Here is a 24,131-nt window from a genome sequence, read left to right on the forward strand (position 1 = left end):
TGGGATTTATTATTATTTATTAATTTCATTTATACCCCACCTTTCTTTCCATGATAGAAACCCAAGGCGGCTTACATATGGTTTAAGTGGGTACAGATACTGTTTTGTCCAAGTCACTCCTTCCTTAGGACCTAATTTAGCTTTATGTTGTACTTCTGTTTACAGCATCCATTCTAAAACCAATAGCTGCATTTTCCAGGAGGGATGGTTTCAAATGAGGAAAAGGATTTGAATCTTCACAACCATGAGGACTAGAAGCTCACTTTTTGCTTTAAATGAAAGTTAAGCATCTCAGGAACCCATTCTGTGTCAGATATTAAATCCTCTGTCATTCCAGTGCTTTGGCACCACACATATTTGGCCACTCTCCTGCAAGTCACAGTTATTAAACAAGATGATTGTCAGTACCATTTATTACAAACATACGTTTCACATTATGGGGAATAGAAGAGGTGAGGGGGGTGGAGGTTGGGAGGTATTTGGCAGCATCTGGGAGCACCAGTATACTGGTATGAATCCATAGGTTCCTTCCATGATTTTCTAGGCATTATCCTCCCAACTCCACTTGCAAAAAATGTGGTTCATTCCTTCACACGGAGTATGTTTCTGCAAGACACGCAATTGCCTTTCAAGCGTGAGACACATATCGCTACAGCAGCAGGGACTGAATTTTCTAGGATATATCTGTTCTTCTCCTAGCAACACAGGCTGAGTGCATAATACTTCAAGGGTAAGATCATCCTAGTACTAGTGAGGAGGAAGGGCAGGTCTTCCTGGATGAAACAAATAAAATGGGATTTTCTTCTGGTACTTCCCCTGTGAGTATCGCGTAAAAGGAAGCCCAAACTGGCAATAGTGATGTGGACATTGCATCTTTTGATAGAGGAGAAGTTTGTAAGGGAGTGGTCTCACCAAAGGAAAACAGATGCCTCGGTACATCCCTGGGAGGATGGAGGAATCTTTGATGCTGGCACAGAGGTGCCCTAACATCCACTAGAGCACCACCTCCTTTTCGTCTTGGTGCTTCCAGCAGTTGGTGCACCAGTGGATGGTGGCATGACAGTGAGCAGAAGCTCCTTAGTGGCCCCTAGCAGGTGGCAAGGCAGTGGCTGTCCATCTGGTGCCTATGAAGGCAGCATGACAGTGGATGCCAAGCAACTGGCACAATTGGTCAAGGCCCCTGCAGCCAGCAAAACAGAGAGTGTCCTTGACCATCAGTGAACATCCCCTAGCAATCAGTGTGGCAGTCTGAGCTGGGAGTGTCCATGGTGACTGAAGGCAGGTGGCTGGGCTGGTGCTTGCAGTGAAACATGCTGGAAACATGGAAGGCCTGAAAAGGGAAAGAAGAGGAAAAGTGTATCAGAGATGGTCATGCTTGCCCACCACACTCTCAACAGGTAACAGCTCCAGATAGGACCCTATTACCCCTACTCTGCCAATACTGGCTCCAACTCTACAATACTGAGTCTCATGAGGGCAGCTTTCCCCAACCTGGTGCCCTCCTGATGTTCAACTCCCGTTATCCCTGACCAAAGACTATACTGGCTGAGGCTGATGGGAGTTGCAGTCCAAAAGATCTGGCACCAGATTGGAGAAGGCTGCACTACAGAAATGGGACATAATTTTTTTTTTAGGGTATCCTCCATGCTGAGCCCACTGAAGCCCCTGGCTAAGACGATGACCTATGGATTAGGAAGCCTTCAGTTCAAATCTTATCTTGGCCATAAATTTACTAACCATCTTTAGGCAAAATGTTTTTATTGTATGTTGCCTACAGAATATGTATTGTAAGAGCTCAGGAATCAGGGCAGTATGTCTTGGCCACTAAACAAAATAATATTTTTTTCAAAGAAAAACCGAATTTGCAACCCAAATCAGTCATGCAAATTAAGCAAAATCTAGCACAGATCTGCTTAGTTTGCATGAAAACTGATTGAGCTAAGTGACTTGACCTATATTTACAGCTGGCATCCTTGGTTTGTAGTATGATCTCTGCTGTGAACACTGAGATTGAAATGAACATTGGAGTAGATGTTCACAACACAACTCTACATTTCAGCCACTCAATTCAGCTAAGTCTGATTTAAAGGGTCAGAAAAGGTGAAAAACACTGTATAATGTGATATTGCCCTTGAGCAAGGGTTGGCAATGTGGCACCTAGGGGTGCCTGTGTACCTACAGAGGTCTTCCCTGGCATCCCAAAATAGCTTTCAAAAAGACTTCTATCATAGTCAATAGAAGGCTTTTTTCAAGCCTAATTGTTGGGGTGGCGGTAGATCTTCTTATAGATGGCAGGTTTACTCTTTTCTCACCAGCTGCACACTGCAGGAAGATTTGCCTCCCTGCAAATTTGGCCCTTTTAAAATTGAAATAAAAGTTAAAACCTAATTGCTGCTGGTGGTGGGGATAGTGTGTGCATGTGGTTGAGGTGCATATGTATGCACAGGGGATGCACATGGCTGTGGCAGGTGTGCATGGTGCCCATGATAGTTCTCCAGTTTGCAAATATGTTCATAGGCTTGGAGAGCCCTGCTTCTGAGCATAGAGAAATCATTTTGAAACATGGCATGTATGCTCACATCAGAATCCTCAACACTGCCTTCCCCATTGTACCTCCATTTTGTCTCTTTGTATTGTAATAAAATAATTTATTCTGCTTCTAGTTTTTGAGATCTGAGATGTCAAATAATTCAGAAATATTTGTCATGGACCGGGGTTAGCTGAAGAGAAAGGCATACAGACAGGTATGTTGTAGATACAAGCTTGCCCAAAACAGGTAACTATGGGGGAGTGATAATGTTGTACACTGGCCAGAATCCTCACCATGACCTCTGGAAATCATGCCCACTTCCTCATCTGCCTTCCAACATTTCATTAGACAATGTTCACCCATATAGTCTCAAGCTTTTCTCTGTAGTTAGAGCTAGAAACTTGCTTTGCTTTTAAAAAATAAAACTTAAAACTGTGACTCTGAGAGACCTATCTCAGAGACCAATCACAGTAAATTTCAATAAATTGAACAGAATTTTCTACCACAGAAATGTACAGAAGATTGTAGCTTCAGAATGCTGAACTCCACACCATGAATTCAATGAGTGCATAGCAAAGATTGCAGCATTGGCCTTTAGGCTATTCCAACCCCTGAAATATTTTTTATATATTTGGATTCCTATTCTGTCACAAGCATTGCTGCTGGGCAATGACGCTTCTCACCCCAGTTTATGAGGCCAGTTATGAAAGTAGAAACAATCTTTTGCAGGCCTGGGAAGGGAGGGTGGACCCTGCTCCACAATGCACAGCAGCGTTGGGTCACGCAACCTGATGCTGTGTCAGATCACGGAGTGGGAGCTCCCAGGCAAACCCCGATACAGGAGGCGCAGGCTGAAATAGGCACACCTGCCTCACCTACATGTTGCGTTAGTATGTAGTGTGCCTGTGGAATGCATGTGTATGCCTGCCATCACCCACGGTGGTGGCAGGGGCATCCCTAAGAGGTTCATGCAGTTCGTGGGGTGTGTGCACTGGCGCCAGAGGTAGGTGGCGCAGGCAGGCCTATCTAAGCCCCATGTCATCTGTATCAGGAGAGGGTGTTGGGGCAAACGGCACTGCGGGCCTGGGCAGGCTGGTGCCCAGGGGCCCAGTCACACCTGCCACCAGCCCTGCCTCCTCTTTTAAGCTATGGCCATTTAGCATGCCCCCTCTCCAGTCTGTGTCCTTGTTTATGTATTATGTACATGATTCATTGCCCCTACACACTTTTAGCAGTAAGAAACCATTCCTCCTTCACAGAGAGGGGTAAGATTGCTGATAGTTAAGATTCCTTGGTTCTATTTGCAGCTCCAACAGTTATTACGCAGGGCAACAGAAAGGAATCTCAACTCCTGGATTCTGCATACTCCCTTTGCTGTACTGGAGACCGATGGGCAGGGATGGAATCTCAAAGTCAGGGTAGGAAACTGAAGGATTTCCTCCTGACTGACTGCATACAATGCTAGCAAGGGCGTGTGCTTCCTTAGTTATTTCCTGGTGGTTCACACCAAACCCTTGCTCTCTTCATCAGAATGGATCTTTCTACGTCACTTAGTATAATGCACACACAGCCAAACATTGTGGCCATAGAGCTTCTTACAATACTACAGAGCGGGGGGGGGGGGAAGGACAGCCAAAATGATCAAAGGATTGTGGAATCTTCCCTACAAAGGAAGGCTAGTGCGTTTGGAGCATTATAGTTTAGAAAAAAAAAGACAACAGAAGGAGATATACTGCGGCTTATGAAATGAGGTATGGTATGGATTAGAGCTTCTCACTCCCTCTCAACACTAGAACTCATTCAGGGTCACTGAAAAAATTGGCAGCAAAGCAGCTAGGAATCTCAGCTCCTGGGTTCTGTATAAACGTCTTTCCACAAGGCATATTTGACTTAAAAGAATTTGCTGCCACAAGATGTGGTAATGGCTACTGACTTAGTCAGCTTTAAAAGAGGATTAGAGAAATCCATGTAGGTCTCTTATTGGCTACTTGCTGTAACAGCTAAATTAATCCTCCATGTTCAGAGGGAGTAAGTATGAGTTGCTGATGGCCTTCGGGCTCTTCTTGTGGGCTTCCTGGCAATATGTGGCTGCTTCCCCCCGCAAAAAAACAGGATGCTGGGTCAGATGGACCATTCGTCTGATTCAGTAAGGTTCTTCTTAATGTTACCCAACAGGCATGCAACAGAGTGTTTAATACATAAACAAATACTGTTTGTCAGAAATGCTCATCCCTATAGCTAGAACTAGAAGCAGGGTCAAATATGAGCATTTAGCTTTTGTGTGAGTGTACAACAGTCCCACAAAACTGAACTGGTTGCAGAATTTCACTCCCAAAGAATCCCAACTTGCTTGTTTGCTTGAAGCAGATTTCTAATATGCTTGCCAGCAGCAGCAGCATCCAGTGGGGCAGCACAGATGGGGCTGCTTCGCTCTTGTGGCTTGCCAGCACTGTGGGTCACTGCTGCTGACTGAGGGGGCAAGATGTGGTGCATTGTGTGATGCACGGTGGTGAAGCCAATCTGATGCTCCTGCAGCATATGCTGGATGATGCTGAGCTCCCCGTGCCTTGCCTGCCCCCTCTTCCTCTTGGTTAGCTGCAGAGACCCACAGTGTTGAGAAGCTGGGAGGGCAGCACAGCCTCAACAGCTGCTGCTGCTTGGAAGTAACGTGGGACATGCCTGCTGAAGTCTAAAAAAAAGAGAAACTGCTAAATAAAATGCAGTGGTCAGAAGGATGGGCTTCAGCACCCTGACCTTATGCAAAAATAAGAGAACATTAAGCAAATTTGCTTAATTTGCATGTTTAAGCAAATTAAATTTGCTTATATTCAACACAGAATCCAACATTTCCTGTCACAGAATTTGGATCACTTTAGCATAGAATTTGGATTTGGGGAAAAAATGCAACCCAGCCTGTGACTAAAATCCAAAGAAAAATATTCCAAAGAAAAAATATCCCCCCCACAGCAGGAGTTAGAAGAATGCAGCAGTCCAGGTTCCTTCTCTTCCTAGTGGATAACTCAGTAAGGATCTTCCTAGATCTCTCATGCATGAACCACAACAAAAAGCGACACTCTCCTCCCACCAACAGACAGAGAAAGGGTCAATTAAAGGCAGATTGCAACTCACCACCCAGTAAGCCACAAGCGCCCCTTGCAGCAGCCCCACAGCCACATCAGATGGATGGTGCCGATAGTCAGAGATGCGGGTCAGTCCCGTGTACATTGCTAGCATCAGCAGCACAAACTGGACCAGTGGACGTAGTAGTCTAGCACCCCGCCATGTGAAGCGGGCGTGCAGGTAAAACTGGGGGAAGAAGAGGCAGAAAAAGGCTGTAAACAAACAGAACTGCAGAAAGTTTTGCCAAACTGTTTATTTTATTGTATTTAAAAACATTTTTAAATGTTTAGAAGACATTAAAATAAGCAGTAAATTAAAAAGTGATTAAAACTCATCAACATCTGTGTGTCTGGATAGGTTTGCTTAAATCAAGTAGGTATCAAAAAGAATACAGCAAAGGCGCTTACCTGGTGTCAATAGGCAGGGAATTGCAAAGTGCAAGTGCTGCCACCCTAAAAGAATGATTTCTTACAAAGTGTGGAATGAGTATTATGTGACACCTGTAACAGCACCAGTTCTGCAGATCGAAGCAGTTGAGTGGACATATATGGAGTAAGACGATCTGGCAAGTAGACTGGTCCCAAGCTGTTAAGGGCTTTATATACGAATAGTAACTCCTTGAACTTGGCCTGGTAACAAATTGGCAGCTAGTGTAAATCTCTGAGCAGGGATTTTATATGATGACAGGGTCAGCACGGTGCTTAGGTGCATCTTGAACCTTGGAACATCAGCCAGGGACCTCAACAAACCCTCATCTGTTGGAAAGAATAGGCCTTTTTTCTACAAGTCTCAGAGAACCATGCAAGAGGGCTTATAGGGCAAAGGGAAGAATCAGGCTCCTGAATCCTTATTGCCACCCACATGAAAATAGGCCAAGAATTGCATGAAATTAAGCTAAAGGCCACATGTGGTCCAAGGGCAGCAGGTTGCTCACCCCTGTTTTAGGGAAACCAGATAGCCAGACTGGACCTGAACCTCACATCTGTATCACCTTCTCCCTCCCAGCCATGCTCTATTACCAGAGGGGAAGAGGCACTGTTAGGATGCCAGGCAAATCCCTCTTCTAAATACAGGAGAGTAAAGAATGTCAGATTCTCAGAAACCAATATAATAATAAACAGAGGAAAACTAGGAATAGGAGAGACAAGCCAAAGCCCCAAGTAAGTTTACAAAAACAACACTGAAGTCCTGCTTTGGTCTCCTACTGGCAGTTTCCCATAAGCCACTAAGGCTGTCCCATGCCTTTCCTTGCCCAGCTGACAAGCTCACAGGAGCCAGCCAGCAAATCCATATCTGTTAAGCAACTGAGCCATGCCCAAAACCTCAGGAGGGAGATGATAATCAACTTCTTCTATATTGCCTAACAGGAAATGGTGGTGAAAAAAGTAACAAGGTATGTCTCCTGACTCCAAGAACTTCACCTAGAGCCCAAATTCCTGGTTCCCATTCACTTCCATCTGAATCATCCATTTTCCACTTTCCTCCCAGAGCTGAGATTAAAACACATATATCCTCCAACATTTCACAGAAGAAAAGAGGGATCCTTTACACAGAGTCTATTCTTAAGTGTCACTGCATGAGCACTCCCCCTGCGCCCCCCCCAAATAAAAACACAGACAATGCTGAAGGCTTTTTTCCATTGCTGTACCAATGTACTCTACAGCTGACTATCCTGCACCAGTTTTAAGCCAAAGAAAGTGTTTGTTCTTTTGATTAAAGTAATACTAGACTAACATCGTTTTAGGGCAATTATATTTTTAGCAGTTCAAAATGAACCAAGCATGTGAAATGGCTTAGTGTTAAACATGTATGGATTTACTTACACAAGCAACAGAAATCTGCCCTCCTCTAACCCAGGTATTACTCCTTTCATTTTATTTACTAAGTTTATGTACACATATAAATGAAAGAATACAAATAACCTTTCATTTCACACAGCATAAAACAGCCAAATTTAAAACACAATTTAAAAGCCTGGGAGAATGAAGAAGAGATGAAAAGACCATAGAGAAGGCACCAGACAAGCCTCTCTGGGGAGACGAGCCTCTCTGGGGAGGCTATTCCATAGCCCAGATGCCACTACCAAGAAGTCCCTCTCTATCACTGCCACCCATCCCATTTCACTTGGGCCACATTCACACTATACATTTAAAGCACTATTATTCCACTTTAAACAGTCATGGCTGCCTCCAAAGAATCCTGATAACTGTAGTTTGTTTAAAAAAAGGTAAAGGGGTCCCCGCACTTATAGTGTGAGTCGTTTCCAACTCTTAGGGTGACGTCTTGAGACGTTTACTAGGCAGACTGTATATATGGGGTGGGATTGCCAGTTCCTTCCCCGGCCTTTCTTTACCCCCCAGCATATGCCAGGTACTCATTTCACTGACCACGGATGGATGGAAGGCTGAGTGGACCTCGACCCCTTTTACTGGAAATTTGACTTCCTCCTTCCATTGGAATCGAACTCTGGCCGTGAGCAGAGCTTCGGCTGCGTTACCGCCGCTTACCACTCTGCGCCTTTTTCTCCACATAGAGCTACAATTCCCAGAATTTCCCTGGGAGGAGGGATTAATTGTTAAACCACACTGAGAACTGTACTGTAGCTCTGGCAGGGGAATAAGGGTCTTGTTTAGGGTTGCCATATTCCAGTTCCACAAATCTGGGCAGGCTAATTTGCATATTATGCAAATATTTGCATATTGTGTGCATATTATGCAAATTATTTGTATGTTAATATTTGGATTGTACAGTTGTTTTGTTTTTGTGCCTAGCAATTACCACCAAAAACTGGGGAAAGATGTGAGAAATCTTTTTTTTAAAAACTTACATTTTCAGCCTTAAATGCCTAGACTCTAGTTTCCAACACTATGGAATATTGATTGATTAATTAAGAGGATTTATATCCTGCCCTTCTGCTGTTAAAAACAGAGCTCAGCACAGCTTACAAATATAATAAAAACAATAAAAATACACAATCAATATAAAACCATAATAAAAATACAAAATAGCAACAAACATAAAGTAAGTCAGGGCAGCAGTCCGGTTAACCATTACATACAATATATTTCAGAGACGTGGTGGGTGGAGAAAAACAAGAAGCCAAAATGTTAGAAAAAGGAGTCTTTCACACCACATGCTCAGTTCTAAATACTGCTGCAGCAAGTTTTACAAGTTCCTCCAGTATTCCACTGACACAGGCACTCAGACATTCAAAGTATCTGTAAGTTTCTTAGGTTTTATAAAAGCAGAGCTTTGCTTAACTCAAAATTTCTTCTCCCTTTGATCAACCACATCTACACAGGTTCCATCTCCCTACTCAAAATGAAACTGGGCCTGGAAGTGTGCAACAACCCCACACATATCTTGCTAATTTGATTACCAATGCCAGGATGTCTCTTATCGACTACTCTCCTGCTCCCCCTACCCACCGGGCATCATGAAAGACCCAGTGAAAAAGTGGATAAGAGAAAAATCAACTCATTTGAAATGTGGTGTTGGAGGAGAGCTTTGCAAAAAAGACCAGTGATTGGGTGTTAGAACAAATTAAACCACAACTATCACTAGAAGCTAAAATGATGAAACTGAGGTTATCATACTTTGGACACATAATGAAAAGACCTGATTCACTACAAAAGACAATAATGCTGGGAAAAACAGGAGTAGAAAAAGAGGAAGGCCAAACAAGAGATGGATTGATTCCATAAAGGAAGCCACAGACCTGAACTTACAAGATCTGAACAGGGTGGTTCATGACAGATGCTATTGGAGGTTGCTGATTCATAGCGTCGCTGTAAGTCATAGTCGACTTGGAGGCACATAACAACAACAACCTCTTCAAAGTACTGATAAGCCTCTTGTTTTAATTAATAATTATACATTCTTGCTCTTATCACTAATGGGAGTTAATTATCTTGCATATGCCCATAGTAAATTTTCAGATACTTTCAGACCCTCAGCAATTTTCAAGTGGTCTATGTAGAAGAACAGTTTGGGAACCCCTGGTATAAGACATCTGCTTATGTCCCTATGCTGCTCTCACCCCTCATTCAGGTGCCTGGGATGCATGCGTGTGGACATACCTCCTTACAATTATGGAAAGTGATTCTTAATAATAAGTCTCCAGACACAAAGTTACATAGGTATTTATCAGTAGTTTAGTAGAAAATTCAGAAGTGCAGAGTCCCTTCATGCTAGTTGCAGCCACATACACCCTTTTTTACTCCTGGATTAAGAATGCGATCTTTGTTAATGCATTCTCTCACAACAACAAACATCTCTAGGAGCCAGTCAGCATGTAAGTGAAGAGCGTTAGCAACTGAGAAGAGTCTTCACAGTGGCTGACTCACCTCCTTTCACTCTGATTGGCTCCAATCAGCAGGAAAGGCAAGGAAGCATATTAGAAGACTCTTCTCAGTGACTAACACACTCCCTTTTCATGCTGATTGTAGGATGCTTGGAGACATAGGGACCCTGCTCCCAAAAAAGCAGAAGGACTGAGACCCCCTACACTCCTGGTGCTTTTGAACATGACCGTAAAATATTTTGTGACGTGCAAGTTTGATATGACATTATTTATTAAGTGTGCTTAGGATCACACTGATGGCATTTCCAAATATGTACTTTCACACAGACTTTGGTTTTCCATAACACAATGTTCATCCAAGCCTCCACACTTGGGGGGGGGTACTACTTGCACACCCCTTCCATAAGCACATCAAAGTTGGATACACACCTGAACCAAGACCCAGACAACAGGGCACTCAAAACAAAAAGGTAATTACAGTGGCTGAGTAGATCTTGTACAGTTGTTATACTGACTGGGCAGCCACTGTCCTTCACATTTTATAAAATACTTTTTCCTATATAGAAAATATTTTTTCCTGTACAAATATTAAATTTCTGTGTATGAAAAAGTAATATATGAAGTGGTCTCAATAGTGAGAAAAGTAAACAAGTGAATGGTGATCCAAATGTTTTTCATTCTCACGTTATGAAGCTAGCTGCCAGATGATGTATCACCTTCCCTACGCGTGCAGCGTAGACTGAAAAAACAGCACCCAAGCCACCATTCAATACGTGCACGTGTTCTTTCTAACATCTAAAAGTAATGTGTGACACAGTCCTCAAATGCCTTATAAGATGCCTCAAACATGGTCTCTTGTTCTACCAGCATGCCTGGTAAATTGCTTTTAGAGAGGTTCACAATTATGATTTCCTATTTATTTAATCTAAAAATATTTAAAATACATAAAAACAGCCAGGGGAAGATATTGGGGAAATATAAAACAAATACAAATAAAAGGGGGGGGAGGTGAAGAGACCTTAAATGTGTAATAAAAACATCATCATCAACAACAGCAATAACAAAAAGCAAACCAGGAATATCACTGGTTGATTTTAAACGTATTTGGCTGACACTTAATGTTAAACAATACAATAGTCCCTGCCAGGATCGTGAGCCAGCCCAGTGTCCACCTAGGGCAGGCGGGACTCACCCTCCTCCTCTGTGTTCTTCAGCCGCCTCTGCCCTCTGCCCTCATGCAATGGTCATGCCCCACCAGACTGCCGGCTCCAGCAGGCAACAGAGGCTGTTCTTGCCACCGTTTGCCTTCCCCAGGCCTGGAGAAAAAATGAGGCTGCTTTGCCACCAAAGAAGGGAAGGAGCTGTGTGTGCGCATGCACACCTCTCAGCAACTACCCTGCCGGCACATCTGCCTATCTGTCCCTATGCAAAGGCATTGCAATGAGGTTTCTATCTAGACACTGCCTCAGGACAACCAAACTGAAACACAATCCTGGCTTCACTGATTGGCTGCAATCCTGAATGGGTAGGGTTAAAGCTAGGAAGTGTATACAGTACAGTACAGATTTGATTAAAAAAAAGATTTAACAGTTGGGGCGGCGGCTGGCGTTTTTATGTATATCTCGAGAACCGGACCACCTAGAAACTTATTTTTTTAAAAAAATTAAAGCTGAGAATCCGGGCCACCTAAGGGGCTAAACGGGCACTGGGTGGCATAGACAGAATCTGGGTAAAACCCTGCTAACCAGGCAATATGGCAACCCTAGTCTTGTTAAACTCTCAGAATCCTTAAACTACAATTCCCATGATTCTTTGGGGCAAGCTGGGACTGTTTAAAGTGGTACAGTAGTGCTTTAAATGTATGATGTGAACATGGCCTTGGTAAAGGCATCCAGAGCAAGGCCAGAAGATAGTACCTTAAGGCTTAGGTAGGCATCAGCAGGCTTTAGAAACCCAAGGACTTGTTCTAAAACCTGAACAAACCTAACTCTATCCAGACATGTAGAAAGTTTACATGTGTTTTAATCTCTTTTCAGTTTATTGTTGATTTTCATTATCTTTTGAATATTTTTAATATAAATGGTCTTTTATTGATATTAATGTTTTATTCTTTTTGTAAACCACTTAGAGGTTTTATTAACATCAAGCGGTATATATATTTAACATTTATATATATATATATATATATATATATATATATATATATATATATATATATGGGGGGGAACCCACATAATTGGAATGTGAGAAAACATGGGAGTTCTGGCTGTTAAAACCAACACACCTCCTGTTCTACTCATGGGTGGGGAACTGTGACCTTATAGCTGTTGTGGGACTACAACTCCCATCATCCCTAACCACTGGCCATGCTGACTGCAGCTGATGGGAGTTGAAGTACAACTCCATCTGGAGGGCCGTAGGCCTTCTTTGGCCTACAGCCTGGCCCTTTCTTGCTCTTTGAGCCTCCATGGATTATTCCCATCCCAACTATACATTGCAAATGTATAGCAGTTTTATATCAAGTTTACTGGAATAGTTTTCCCCAGAGCACCCTGGGAATTGTAGCATGGTGAGGGTGCTGAGTTTGTGTTAGAAATCCCCAACTGCCCCCTCCAAACTACAGCTCCCAATGTTGGCTGGGTAGAGGGAATAACTATTAAACCAATTTAAGTTTGTGGTACAGAAGTTTCCCATAACCAGGGCTGAATGTGAACACCTGAAGAGCACCCTTCTCCTCTGGAAGAGGAGTGGAAAGCCTCCTTCAAGATTTCTAGCCAATGAAAGTTCAGGAGAATAATTAAATTTATTTAATATGTTGTCCACCGCCTTGGCAGCTTCTTGTTTAAAGGCAGTATATAAATTGTCAAGAATAACTAACTTTGGTCAAGCTGAAATGGGCCACCAGAGGGGATTCTGGGAGCCCATGATTACATAGGACTCCATACTGGGGGAGATCCGCAGCTCAGGATTAGACATACAATTTACAACCTGGGCAGGGGGATGTATCTGATCCCTAACTATTGTTCCTTATCAGCTTCCTGGGATTAGAAGTCAGGAAGAAGGGGGTGTAGATCAGAACTCCTGGGTGAGGCTGGATGGTTTCCTTATCTAAAAAGTCTTCAAAGGAGTAGACCCCTGCAGAGGTGGGAGATGACTGTTTGCTTTCCCCCCTCCTTGGTGACTGTTAAACTCCATAAAAAAGGAAGAAAAAACTTCCAAAAGAGTTCCCTATTTTCCGTCTACTCGACCTGCCTGAAATGCGACAGAGAAAGCCTTTTGCGGGAACCAGGGATCTATGTAAGTATAGGACCTAGCTAGTAAGTTCTTTATTTTACCTCTTTACCAATTAATATTAATTGAACCTCTCCCCTTTTGTCATGCCAATGTGCCTCGTGTAACCCATCTGTGGGTTATCTGTGAATATCTTTAAGGAAACAAACCGCTGCTCTCTTTTGTAAATACCAACTCATTTACGTTTGAATAAATTCTCTTTTATAAGTGTTTTATACGTGTTTTATACGTGTTGTGTGTTGGAACTGAGGATTCTAAATCTAGTCCTTGGCTACTGAACGCTACTGTTACTGTCAGTTAACGAGGGTTAATCCCTTGGAATTCACATTGGGCTCTGAGGTCCCTTCCCTCAGAGAAAGGAACCTAGCCAGGAGGGCATTGTGAGTCTTCACAGAGCTGCTGCTACTGCTTTGGAGAATGAGGACTTCCCTGGCAATCTTTTTCCATATAATTTCTCCCCATAGTCTGGTGCCTACAGTGGACTTCTAAACAGAGCACTCAGATTTCATTAGCACACATCCAAGTAGCTAAAATGAAACACACTGTGTGGAGGCTGCTCCACATGGCAAGCCATCTGTATGAAGTGGCTTCCTGTATGTGCCAGGTATTTTCATCACACTCCTGTAAACCTTTGCTGGAACAATGTACGGAGCAGCTCACGTCAATGGCATAAAGCTGCTTCACTTGACAAGTATGTTTCCAGAGGCCAATGATGTGGTTGTTTGCACATCTCCCTGCTCCGCACGGTACTTACCGGCTGCGGGGCGAGATTTGCGGCCTGGGGTGAAGCCCTAGCCGCCATTTAGAGGAAGGGCAGGCGCGCCAGGACTGGCATGATGTCATCAAGGCGTGCTGCGGGTGACGAGTGGCCGAGCCTATTTAAGCGCGCGCCGGCCCCTCACCCTCCTCTTCTTCTTTGGCGAGCGACGAGAGGGCGACGAGGGACATAGCAGAGAGAGCTGCAGGACAGTTGGCATTGGTTGGGCCTATTAATTGGTTATCCCCAAAGGGGGTTTTGGGAGCCCCAACAGCTGTGGGTGGTAGCATTGCGGCATGGCTGTGACTGGGGCAGGCCTCATAAAGGGGCCTGACCAGTGGGTCTCGTAGTGGGGCCTAGCAGCGGCACATCCAATACCCCCCCCACCTAGCAGTTGTGGAGGGGTTGATTGAGGCCTTTTATTAAGCAGCGCGACGTTAGTGCTGCTGCTGGTTAAAAGAAAGACACACAGGATACTAAACGGAAGTTTAAAAATAAATGAGACTATACTGGATATACAAACAAAATTAAATATAGTCAGGCTAATACACTGGTTAAGACAGACTCATGCACATAAAGGGAAATTAAAAATAAATCAGAATAAAAGGGACGAACAAATGAAATTGTATCTAATCCTTCTAGTTTAAGTTCCTTCTGAGCAGCCCCCCCAACAGGTTCATCTTAGCCCCCCCTGATGATATACACAGGTTGGTTCTTTATTATATTATTACAGGATGGATGCATGATGTGATGGCAGAGCCCTTTCGTGAGGCTTATGACTTCTTGCTAGGCCCAGACATAGGTACAACTTCTTGCTAGGCCTGGGCATGTAGGAGGTTTGAAGTACTTAATTATATGATTATTATACTACATACTAGTATATTGGTGGGGCCTAGTGAGCCTTTTTAGCCTTTGGGCCTTTCACAGTTATATGATAATAAGGGCGGAGATAACAGTTTGCTAGAAAATGTCTAAATCGCTGTATCTTAAGTGAGCGATCCTTTTGCATCCCAAGTGTTAATTTCAGGCTATTTGTTCACTCTGAGACAGAAGAAGCATTTACCTGAATTTAGTTAGGAATGGAAAGTTTAGCAGATGGTAATCATATTGATTGGGGAAGAGGAATAAAGAGGAAAGCTCGATTTGCCTAAAAGAGATCCCTCATATTACAGGATCTTAGACTCTTATTGACATAGGGCTGCCTTTTGAGGTCCAGGCAGACTCTTCCCCCCTTTACTGAGGATTGTGGCACCAACAATGAAACATCATTACCTGAAATTACATTTTAGTTAGGACTTCTGATATCATTACCTGGAATTACATATAGTGTGCAACGGTTGCATTGGCTCATCTATTTAGATATGTGTTGGAAAACCTGCTATAGTGCAGCCACATATTGGTGACAGCAACACATCCTCAGCATCTGCTGCTCTTGGATTTATGATATCATTTACTAGAAAGGGATATAGGATGTTAATTTTGCATTTTGGACATCTATTATGATAGGTGTTTGGAAGCCTACAAGGGGGAGGCCGCTGCAGTGGGCCAAATATGGGTGGCAGCGCCATATCTCCAGTATCTGTGCTTTGGGGAACTGGGTTAGCTGCACTAAAATGGTGGCTGGGAACGTGTGCATACTCATAAATGATTTCCTTTCTTTATGTGAAACAGGGAAATATGAGGCCAGTGGCCCTCACAGCAGTGAGGAGAAGCACCCAGCAGTAGCTGCTCAAGGAAAGCGTTCCTCCCCTGTTAAGCTCGAGGTACTGGGACCTTGCTTGCAGACTGCGCAGTTCCTGGGGAGGTTTGTTTTGTTATGGGGTTTTCTTTCAGTTTCTGGATCCCATATTGTAGTCTCAGGGCTGCACTCTTAAATTTGTCTTGGGCATAGACGCAATGGCAATCAGTAATGGCTTCCTACCAGTTAGTTAATGCACTGCCTATGGGAAAGTATGACATCTAATCTGTTTTTTATCTACTGTGGGGATACAAGGGGATTTATAGCTGCTGGGTTTTTGCCTTTTCAGTCAATTCTATGAGGTAGAGCATTACATATGGGCTGCTCTATTCTCGCACGGAGCGCTTCAGCTCCTTCCTTGAAGGGGCTGTCGGGAGAAGAGGGTAAAAAATTTGGGTGCATGTTAACACCTGATGTCACAGATTATGGAATGGCTATGTAACTGGTTCATCTTAATGGCTGTGTCAATGGACCATACCACCTAATTCACCGCCAATCATACTCATGTGGTCAGTCAGTAAGGGCTTCATGCCAGTTAGGCCAAGAAAGTGTTTCTTGTCTGCCCTCCAGGTATTAGAGGACTTTTCCGGTGGTTTATGAGGTCATAGCAGGGCTTTCACAGCCTTACTACAGGTTCAGGGTTATGGCTGTATAATAATTTAATGCTTGTTGTGATCAAATATTGATCAAGAAATTAGAGCCAAACTGCAGGCAACATTTTCTATTCTGGCCCAAATCATTTGGTCTAGTTTTCCCACACTCCTGGGGAAGAACTAACTAACTTGCTGTAGAATTATGTGACATAGCTCAGGGCTAGAGCATCTGAACTGCAAGCTGAAGGTCCATAGCATCTCTAGGTAGGGCTGGGAGGTAGAACTGGAAGTCCATGGATGCATCAGGGGTTTTGTGCTGGCTGCAGGCTTGGACTTATAGGCAGTGAGGCTTGGGAACTCTCCTGTCCATTTTAGTGGGATAACATGGTCATGGGACAGGTCTGTGACTTCCTTCTATTTCGGACCGGTAGGGTTATGGCCCTTGTCTGTTCCTTTGTTCTCTAGTGCCCAGATTTTAATGTTTTCTTTTGGGGCATGGTAAGGTAGAGTATTGACACTGTTTTATTGAGGTGCTGTCATGGACTCAGGTGGAGCGGTTCAGCTGTGCTGTGCAACCGCACATTGGGAGATTGGGGAGCGGAGTCAAAGATGGCCATAAGCCGGTCTGTCGCCCCAGCATGCTCAACAGCTATCAGAATGCAGGAGTGGGTTTCCCCAGGACTTCTGGGCCGGCAAGGGCTATGCGCCAGAGTGGCCTATTCGGTGAGTCACCTGCTGGGATTGCCCAGTGAATGCCTGGAGACTGGGCCTCTCAGTCCAAGCACTTCGAGGTAAAGGCTGATGATTTTCCCACTTATTCCAGGGACTTTAGAGTCTGCCGTATGTTAGCTGGGTGGGCTAGAGAACACCCTGCCACTCTCGATCCCCATAGCCCTTTCTCAAGGGACATTTTATTGAGTATGGTGGGCCAGTGAAAAACAGTATGCTCCTTAAGCTATGAAGCCAGACTATTCCAGGTGGCTGCCCTTATGCTGGTTTTTGGAGCTTTTAGGATAGGTGAGGTGGTGGCCGGATCCAAGGGAGATTTGTCTTGATGGGCCCTCCAGCAATCAGATGTCTCCTTGGAAGGGAGTTGTACCTGTATAACATTGATGGACCGGCAATGTTGCTGGACAGGGATGGAGCAGCTGCGCACCCTATCCTGGGCTTACAGTTAGCCCTCAGTCAATGGGCTGCAGTGTGGTGGCTTGGCTGGCGAGGAATACTTTGGGACGGGCTTCTACCCACTTTGTTCCAGCTTGGTTCAGTGCAGACATCTCTGCATGTGGTGGTTATTCTCTGAGTTGGGAATGACCTCAGTATTTGAGTCAAGGCCCTCAGGAGGTGGGCATGTGCAGACATTCAGTTCAGGACGCAACGATGGCCTTGGTTACCTAAGGGCATGGCCCTCAGTTGCAGGCATGTGCAGACATGCACTTGGCGAGGCACAAGAAGGGCATAGCCCTCAGTTTGGCAGGCATGTGCGGACATGCAGTTGGCAAGGCAACGGAAGGGCATGGCCCTCAGTTTGGCAGGCATGTGCGGACATGCAGTTCAGGAGGCAACGATGGCCTCGGTTACTAAAGGGCATGGCCCTCAGTTGCAACGAAAGGGCATGGGCCTCAGTTTGGCAGGCATGTGCGGACATGCAGTTGGCGAGGCAACGGAAGGCCATGGCCCTCAGTTTGGCAGGCATGTGCAGACATGCAGTTCAGGAGGCAACAATGGTCTCGATTACTTAAGGGCATGGCCCTCAGTTGCAACGAAAGGGCATGGCCCTCAGTTTGGCAGGCATGCGTGGGATGTAGTTAATAAGGCGACGTCGGCCTTGGGTATGTCTACTTTGGTCAGACATACTCCCACGTGTTGGCACACAGCTGGGGCTTAGCCAGTGGGCCACAGTACAGTGGTTGGGCCGCCGAGGGATGCACTGGGACGGGCTCCTTCCTACGCTTTCCCAGTCGGCAGTGGTTCGTCATGTGCCACAGTTTTTGGTTATTCACCTGGGCGGTAATGACCTGGGTATGCTGAAAGATAGGGCTCTTATCGAGCAGGCGTGTGCTGACTTCCGGGCCATTGAAGGACGCTGGCCGGGAGTGCACTTGGTGTGGTCTGATATTTTACCCCGTAGGCATTGGAATTGCGACCCTAGGGGCATAAATAGGACCCGCAATAAAGTCAATAGGCAACTCAGGCTGGCTCTTTTGGGCTCTGGTGGGTCGGTTATTCACCATCCAGAGATAAGACGCAGCAGGATAGAGCTATATAGGTCAGATGGAGTCCATATGACAGATATGGGTAATGACATCCTTCTAGGTGACCTGCAGAGGGGTCTGCATGAGTTGTTGTTTGGAGGTGGGACAAGTGGGGACTAAACAGAGGTTTGTCCCCTCTTTGGTGGCAAGGAAGTGCGGAAAAGTGTAAAGGTGAAGGGCAGCTAGGTGACACCTTTAGGCATCTTTGGAGGTGATTGGCGGTTCCGGAGGCCTGCAGCTCCGGGTTATACAGCCTGAGGGCAGGATACGGGTCGCCTTTGGGGCCAACATGTCTCATCCACTCGCGGGGGCAGGCGGTGACGCAGGTTGGCCTTCCTACACACCCTATGGGTGTGGTCAGGGCAAGGGGTTGGCAGATTGGCAGCCCCTTGCCTGGCAGGGATTGAATCGCCCCGATAGCTGCAACCAGGCTTTGCCTGACTCACCAGGAGAATCCCGCACTTATGTTCCCCTCTGTAGGTTCGTTATGCAATGTGAATTTGGTTAATAAAGTGGCCCGTTATTTAACCCAAATATATATTGTGTCTGTGTCTTATTTCACCCCTGGGCCGCAACTGGATGAGGCCTTTTTGTACCCCACAAAGTGGCTAGAAAGAAACATGACTACCTGAAGACTTTTTATTTGTAAACTTGCACACAGGGACTTACCACCAGGTACATCATGGCATACATGGCAAAGGAGGCATGGCCAGAGTAGAAAGACTTTCTGGAAGAGAAAAGGATTGCTTTGTTTGAGTAGAGCTTGTAAGGTGCTATATTAATATACTTTTGGAACTCCCTCCCAATAGATCTTCGACATGCCCCTTCCTTATATATATTTCACCGAGGCCTGAAGACTTGGCTTTTCCATCAGGCCTTTATGAACTTGAGACTTCTAAGGTGAACTAGCTTCAGAATTGTATTACTGACAACTCTACTAAATATTGTAATTTTGCATTGTGCTGTACTGGTTATATTGTTTTTATTGTATCATATTTTACCATGTATTTTATCGTGCTTTATTGTACGCCTTCTAGAGTGGCCATTGGCCAGATAGGCGGCCTATAAATTAAAGTTTATTATTATTATTATTATTATTACTATTATTAAAGTGTTGTTTATTTATTTATTATTTGATTTATATCCCACCCTTCCTCCCTTGCTCACAGATCACGACAACACAGTCCCTGTAACCTATTCACAATACTGTTTCTTTAGACACCTCTCGCCCCACCTATGCAAAACAGCTTCCCTCCATTTCATCCCTACTTTGTGGCACTTATTCAGAGAGAAGGGTACAAATGATAGAAAGATAGCCATGTGTAAGTCTCACTGAATTAAATGCAGCCTAAGTGTTTGCTTAAATCCCATTCACTTCAGTAAGACCACAATGTCTGTAATATTCTCTGGGCAGAGTACCTAGGTTTGCTGCAGTGGTTAAAAGTGTTGGACTAGGGCAGGAGAGGCCATGAAGCTTACTGGGTGATCTTGGGCTATTCACTATCTCTCAGCCTAATCAATTTCGCAGAGTTCTTGCAAGGAAGGCTACCTTGAACTCTTTTGAAGAAAGGTGGGATATGCATGTAATAAATAAATAAAAGAAAAAATATTTTGTTATGGTGTGAAAGCTAGATACCAGGATTCCATCTCTAGCTATAGCTACAGAGTGGGGAGGGACCAAAGCCTAGGACTTTAGATCCAGGGTGACTAGCAATAAGATACTTGCATTGTTCTCTTAAGGGAGGCCTAACTTTGATCCTGCTTCTCTTCCTGTCATCTCTCTGTTCCTTTGTCAGGGTTAAGGACCTCAGACAGCTGAAAACAAGCCTGCATAAATAATTACTGGAGTCTTGGCAGAGAGAAAAGGGCAGACAGAAAGAGGCACACAGACACACACACACAGAAGCTGGAGGGAGGTAAGCTGCAGGCTGAGTGTTCTGTAATCCTCATTCATGTGTCCCTTTTGCTTTTAAAATTAAACCTCTAATCTCACTTTCTATGTGACTGGGGCAGTGCCATGTTTAAACATACAGGCCTGTTGCCATCATGTCTAGTCTGGACTGGATAAGCTGCCTCCCATTCTCATTGTACCCTTCACCTCACATCAGCCAGGATGCCTCCATTTCACTTCAGTCCCTCCAGAGCTAAAAGAAGAAAGGAATGCACCAGGCCTTGCCATTTCTGGTGAAGGGTGTCTGTGTCCTTAGCACTAAAGCAGCACTATCCAGAGTAGGACAGTAAGGTCCAGTGATGAGCGCGGACCTGTGCGACTCACGTTCAGCCCTCATTTTACAGAAGTGTAAATTTTAATATAGGTTGGCTTGGCTTGTGCATACTTGTCCCTAATAAACCTATTCTTGAAATGGACCATGGACTAGTTATATTTTATTGACAACACCCTGCTTTGTATTCATAATACTAGAGCCTGGGGTCATCCAGTGAAGTTAAATGGTGAGAAATTCAGGATGTACAAATGGAATATTTCTTCTTACAGTGCATACTTAAACTATGGGAATTCGTTATCACAAGATGTAGTGATGGCCTACCTGGGCAACTTTAAAGGGATTAAACAAATTCATGGAGGATAAGGCTATCAATGGTTACTAGCAATGATGAATATATTCTACCCTTCAGGATCAGAGACAGTGTGCCTCTAAATACCAGTCTCTGGGTAACAACAGTGGGAGAGGGCTATTGTGCTCATGTCCTGCCTGTAGGCTACCCACAGGCATCTGGTTAGCTACTGTGGACTAGATGGGCCTTTGGCCTGAACCAGAAATGCTCTTCATATTTTCTATTTCTATTCAAATTGCTGTGTGTGTGGCACAGTGGGAGACCAATACATTTTGAACCTATGCTAAAATGTTAAAAACCTTACACTTCTGTCTCAGAGGAAGACTTACTGGCTGGTCTAGGACAAATCACTTTCTCTCAGCTCAGTTCACAATCTGTAAAATGGCAACAATTGATTCCAAAGAGTTATTGCGGTGAATGAATGATGTTAAAAGTTTTAAAGCACTTTGTTCGATGTAAGTGCCGTGTAAATGTTTTAATACTAGGAGAGCTCATCAAATGCCTCAATAACCACCTTCTTTTCACTTCTCCCAAGATCATGGGCACAGGTGGCTCAAGACATTTCATCTGGAATATGGTCTGCTTTCCACCTCCTTGGCTATGCCAATGGGAATGACAGTGGGTGAACTGTGCAATGAGATTCTCCCACCCCCACCTTCAAAGCCACTGCACAGGACACATCTGTCAGAAGTCACGTGCTACTTCACTGATGCACCCCAAAATATTGCTGCCCTCTGTCAGTGCTTGGATTACTTGCATTGCCAGGCTGGCTCTGGCCCCAGAAGAACCACGAGAATCGCACCAGTGGGCCCAACTTGTTCAGCAACCAATTTCCAAGAGCACCAAGCCAGATACCTCTGAGAAGCTAATAAACAGGGCATAAAGGTGAGAGCCTTTTTCTCATTTTTGTCTCCAGCATCCAATTGTATCCAGCTTTTGCAAGTAGCTGCCAGGATTGCCATTTCTCATTCTCCATACTCATCCTTTCTAATGCAACAGAATCTTTCCCCTTCCCAGATCTTGGAAGGGTACCCAGATATCCTGGCACAAAGTGTCCATCTTTGTAAATTATCTTTCCAACCTTCCCTTCCCTTAATTGAGCCCTGCAAAGGACATCTTCTGGTAAAATCTGCTAGGTTCCTCAATAGCTTCTCCTGAGCTGGAATTGAAATTTAAAACCCTAAATAATTTGGGACCAGATTATTTGAAGGACTACCTGCCTGCATTTTAAGATCAGCCTTGGAGGCCCTGCCCATGGACCTGTCATCCAAATCAATTAAATTGAGAGGAACTAGAGACAGGGCCTTTTCGGTGGTGGCCCCATATCTGTGGAACTCCCTCCCAAAGTATACACATTGGCTTCATCTTTACTGGCTTTTCAGAAACCTAATTACTTTAAACTGCTTTTAGCTGAGGTGTTGGGCTGTTTTTATTTTAAATAGTAACTGTTTAAACTGCTGCTGGTTTCCCTTAAATGATTCTAAACTGGTTTTACATTATTGTTTTCAGGGTATTTTTTTTAGTTTATTAATATAATTCAATTTTTTAAAAAACCTTTTATGGTTTGTTTTATGTGATCCACCTTCGGAGAGCTTTACCATGAACGATGACATAGAAATATTTGAAATAAATAAAAACATTGTATTGGCAGCCTCAGCTGCAGCAGAGGTCATGATGAGCTCATCCCAATACCTGGAACTTGTGCCACAGACTATAGTACCTTTTAGGTGTCTCCTTGAAAGTCCCAGACCTGCTCCTCATGAGTCCTGCTGCCTTTCAAAATCTAGACTGCCCTGATACTCAGGTAACAAAAGAAAGCACTCTAAATATATTGACATGCAACGATGCTCATGAAAGCAGTATATGTGCTTGCAGCATCTGATGGGCATAGTTGCAAAGATTTATAAAATGAAGTAAAATGCAGAACAGCCAAAAGTATGAAATCACACTGTTTGCGACTTCAGAAGCATAATGGGAAGTCAGTCCATCTGCTTCAAGAGCATGCAGTTTCTGGTAAGGGATGTCACATCAACCAAGTATGAAACACACAAGGATTGGTGAGCAAATCCATACATTCCACTTCAAGGACTTTGCTGTTTTTCTGTGTGCCATCATCAGAAAATAACCCTTTTTGGGGGGTGGAGACTTCACAATACACACCTAGCTTCTTTCTCCTCTGAGGTGCCACCAGTGCAGACATAGTCCTCCAGGTATCCAGTGGAACAGTTGATTCGAGTGAAGTTAGGCCGACATGCAGCCAGGAAGTGTGGGCGAAGACGACCTACAGCAACCTTGGCCATGTTGGTGAGTGACTGGCCCACAGTGCAGCCAAAGAGGAAGGCACCAATTTCCTTGTAGAGGGCAGCCACATAACGGTTGGAGACTATGGAGCGTGGACTGTGCGGCAGGTTGTGCACATGGCAGCTTTCGCCTAGTGTGATCTGTATTGTAAAAAAGAACAGAGAAGATGGCCTTCAAGCAATTCAGACATGGGTGGGGGAGCATTATAAAGGAGCAGCAGCCAATCCTGGCTCCTTGTTTCTTAATGTTGAGCAGCAACTCCCACTGTCCCAGCCATCAAGACAAAGAAGGTATCCCTGTGCTAGCCAATCTCAACCATGGAAAGGGGAAAAAACTAGCAAATGGGTTCAGCAAGCTTCCACAGTGAACAGCTTACCTACTAGCTATGCAGAAATTTTGAACCATGGTTAGCTACAGTGCTGGAGAAAGCACCATGACAGGGAGATGGAGAATCGTTTATGCTGGAGGAAAACAGAATTGGTACCTGCAGGGAATAGTAAAGTGGTCTAGTGCAGGGAGTTGCCCAAGAACTCAGTAACAGGCATCAAGATACAGGCACTCTGATGCTCTGTAGGAGAATTTTCCATTTGCTGACCTCACCCTCTGAGCATTATAGAGAATCAGTGTGGTGTAGCAATTAGAGTGTTAGAGAAGGACTCAGGAGACCTG

At 44.4% G+C, this 24,131-nt stretch overlaps 1 protein-coding gene across 1 annotated transcript; it reads right to left on the reverse strand.

Annotated features, from left to right (window-relative positions):
* LOC133381996 (phospholipid phosphatase 3-like) lies at positions 1-24,073 on the reverse strand. Its single transcript, XM_061621637.1, has 5 exons — positions 24,063-24,073; positions 23,322-23,633; positions 19,257-19,314; positions 5,660-5,836; positions 1-1,330 (listed from the first exon to the last, which is right to left on the reverse strand). The coding sequence occupies exons 1-5, from the start codon at positions 24,071-24,073 to the stop codon at positions 1,229-1,231; spliced, it is 660 nt and encodes a 219-aa protein (XP_061477621.1). The 3' UTR covers positions 1-1,228.
* Positions 24,074-24,131: the final 58 nt, after the last annotated feature.

This window comes from Rhineura floridana, chromosome 3 (genome assembly GCF_030035675.1).
Source record: "Rhineura floridana isolate rRhiFlo1 chromosome 3, rRhiFlo1.hap2, whole genome shotgun sequence".
Lineage (NCBI taxonomy): Eukaryota > Metazoa > Chordata > Lepidosauria > Squamata > Rhineuridae > Rhineura > Rhineura floridana.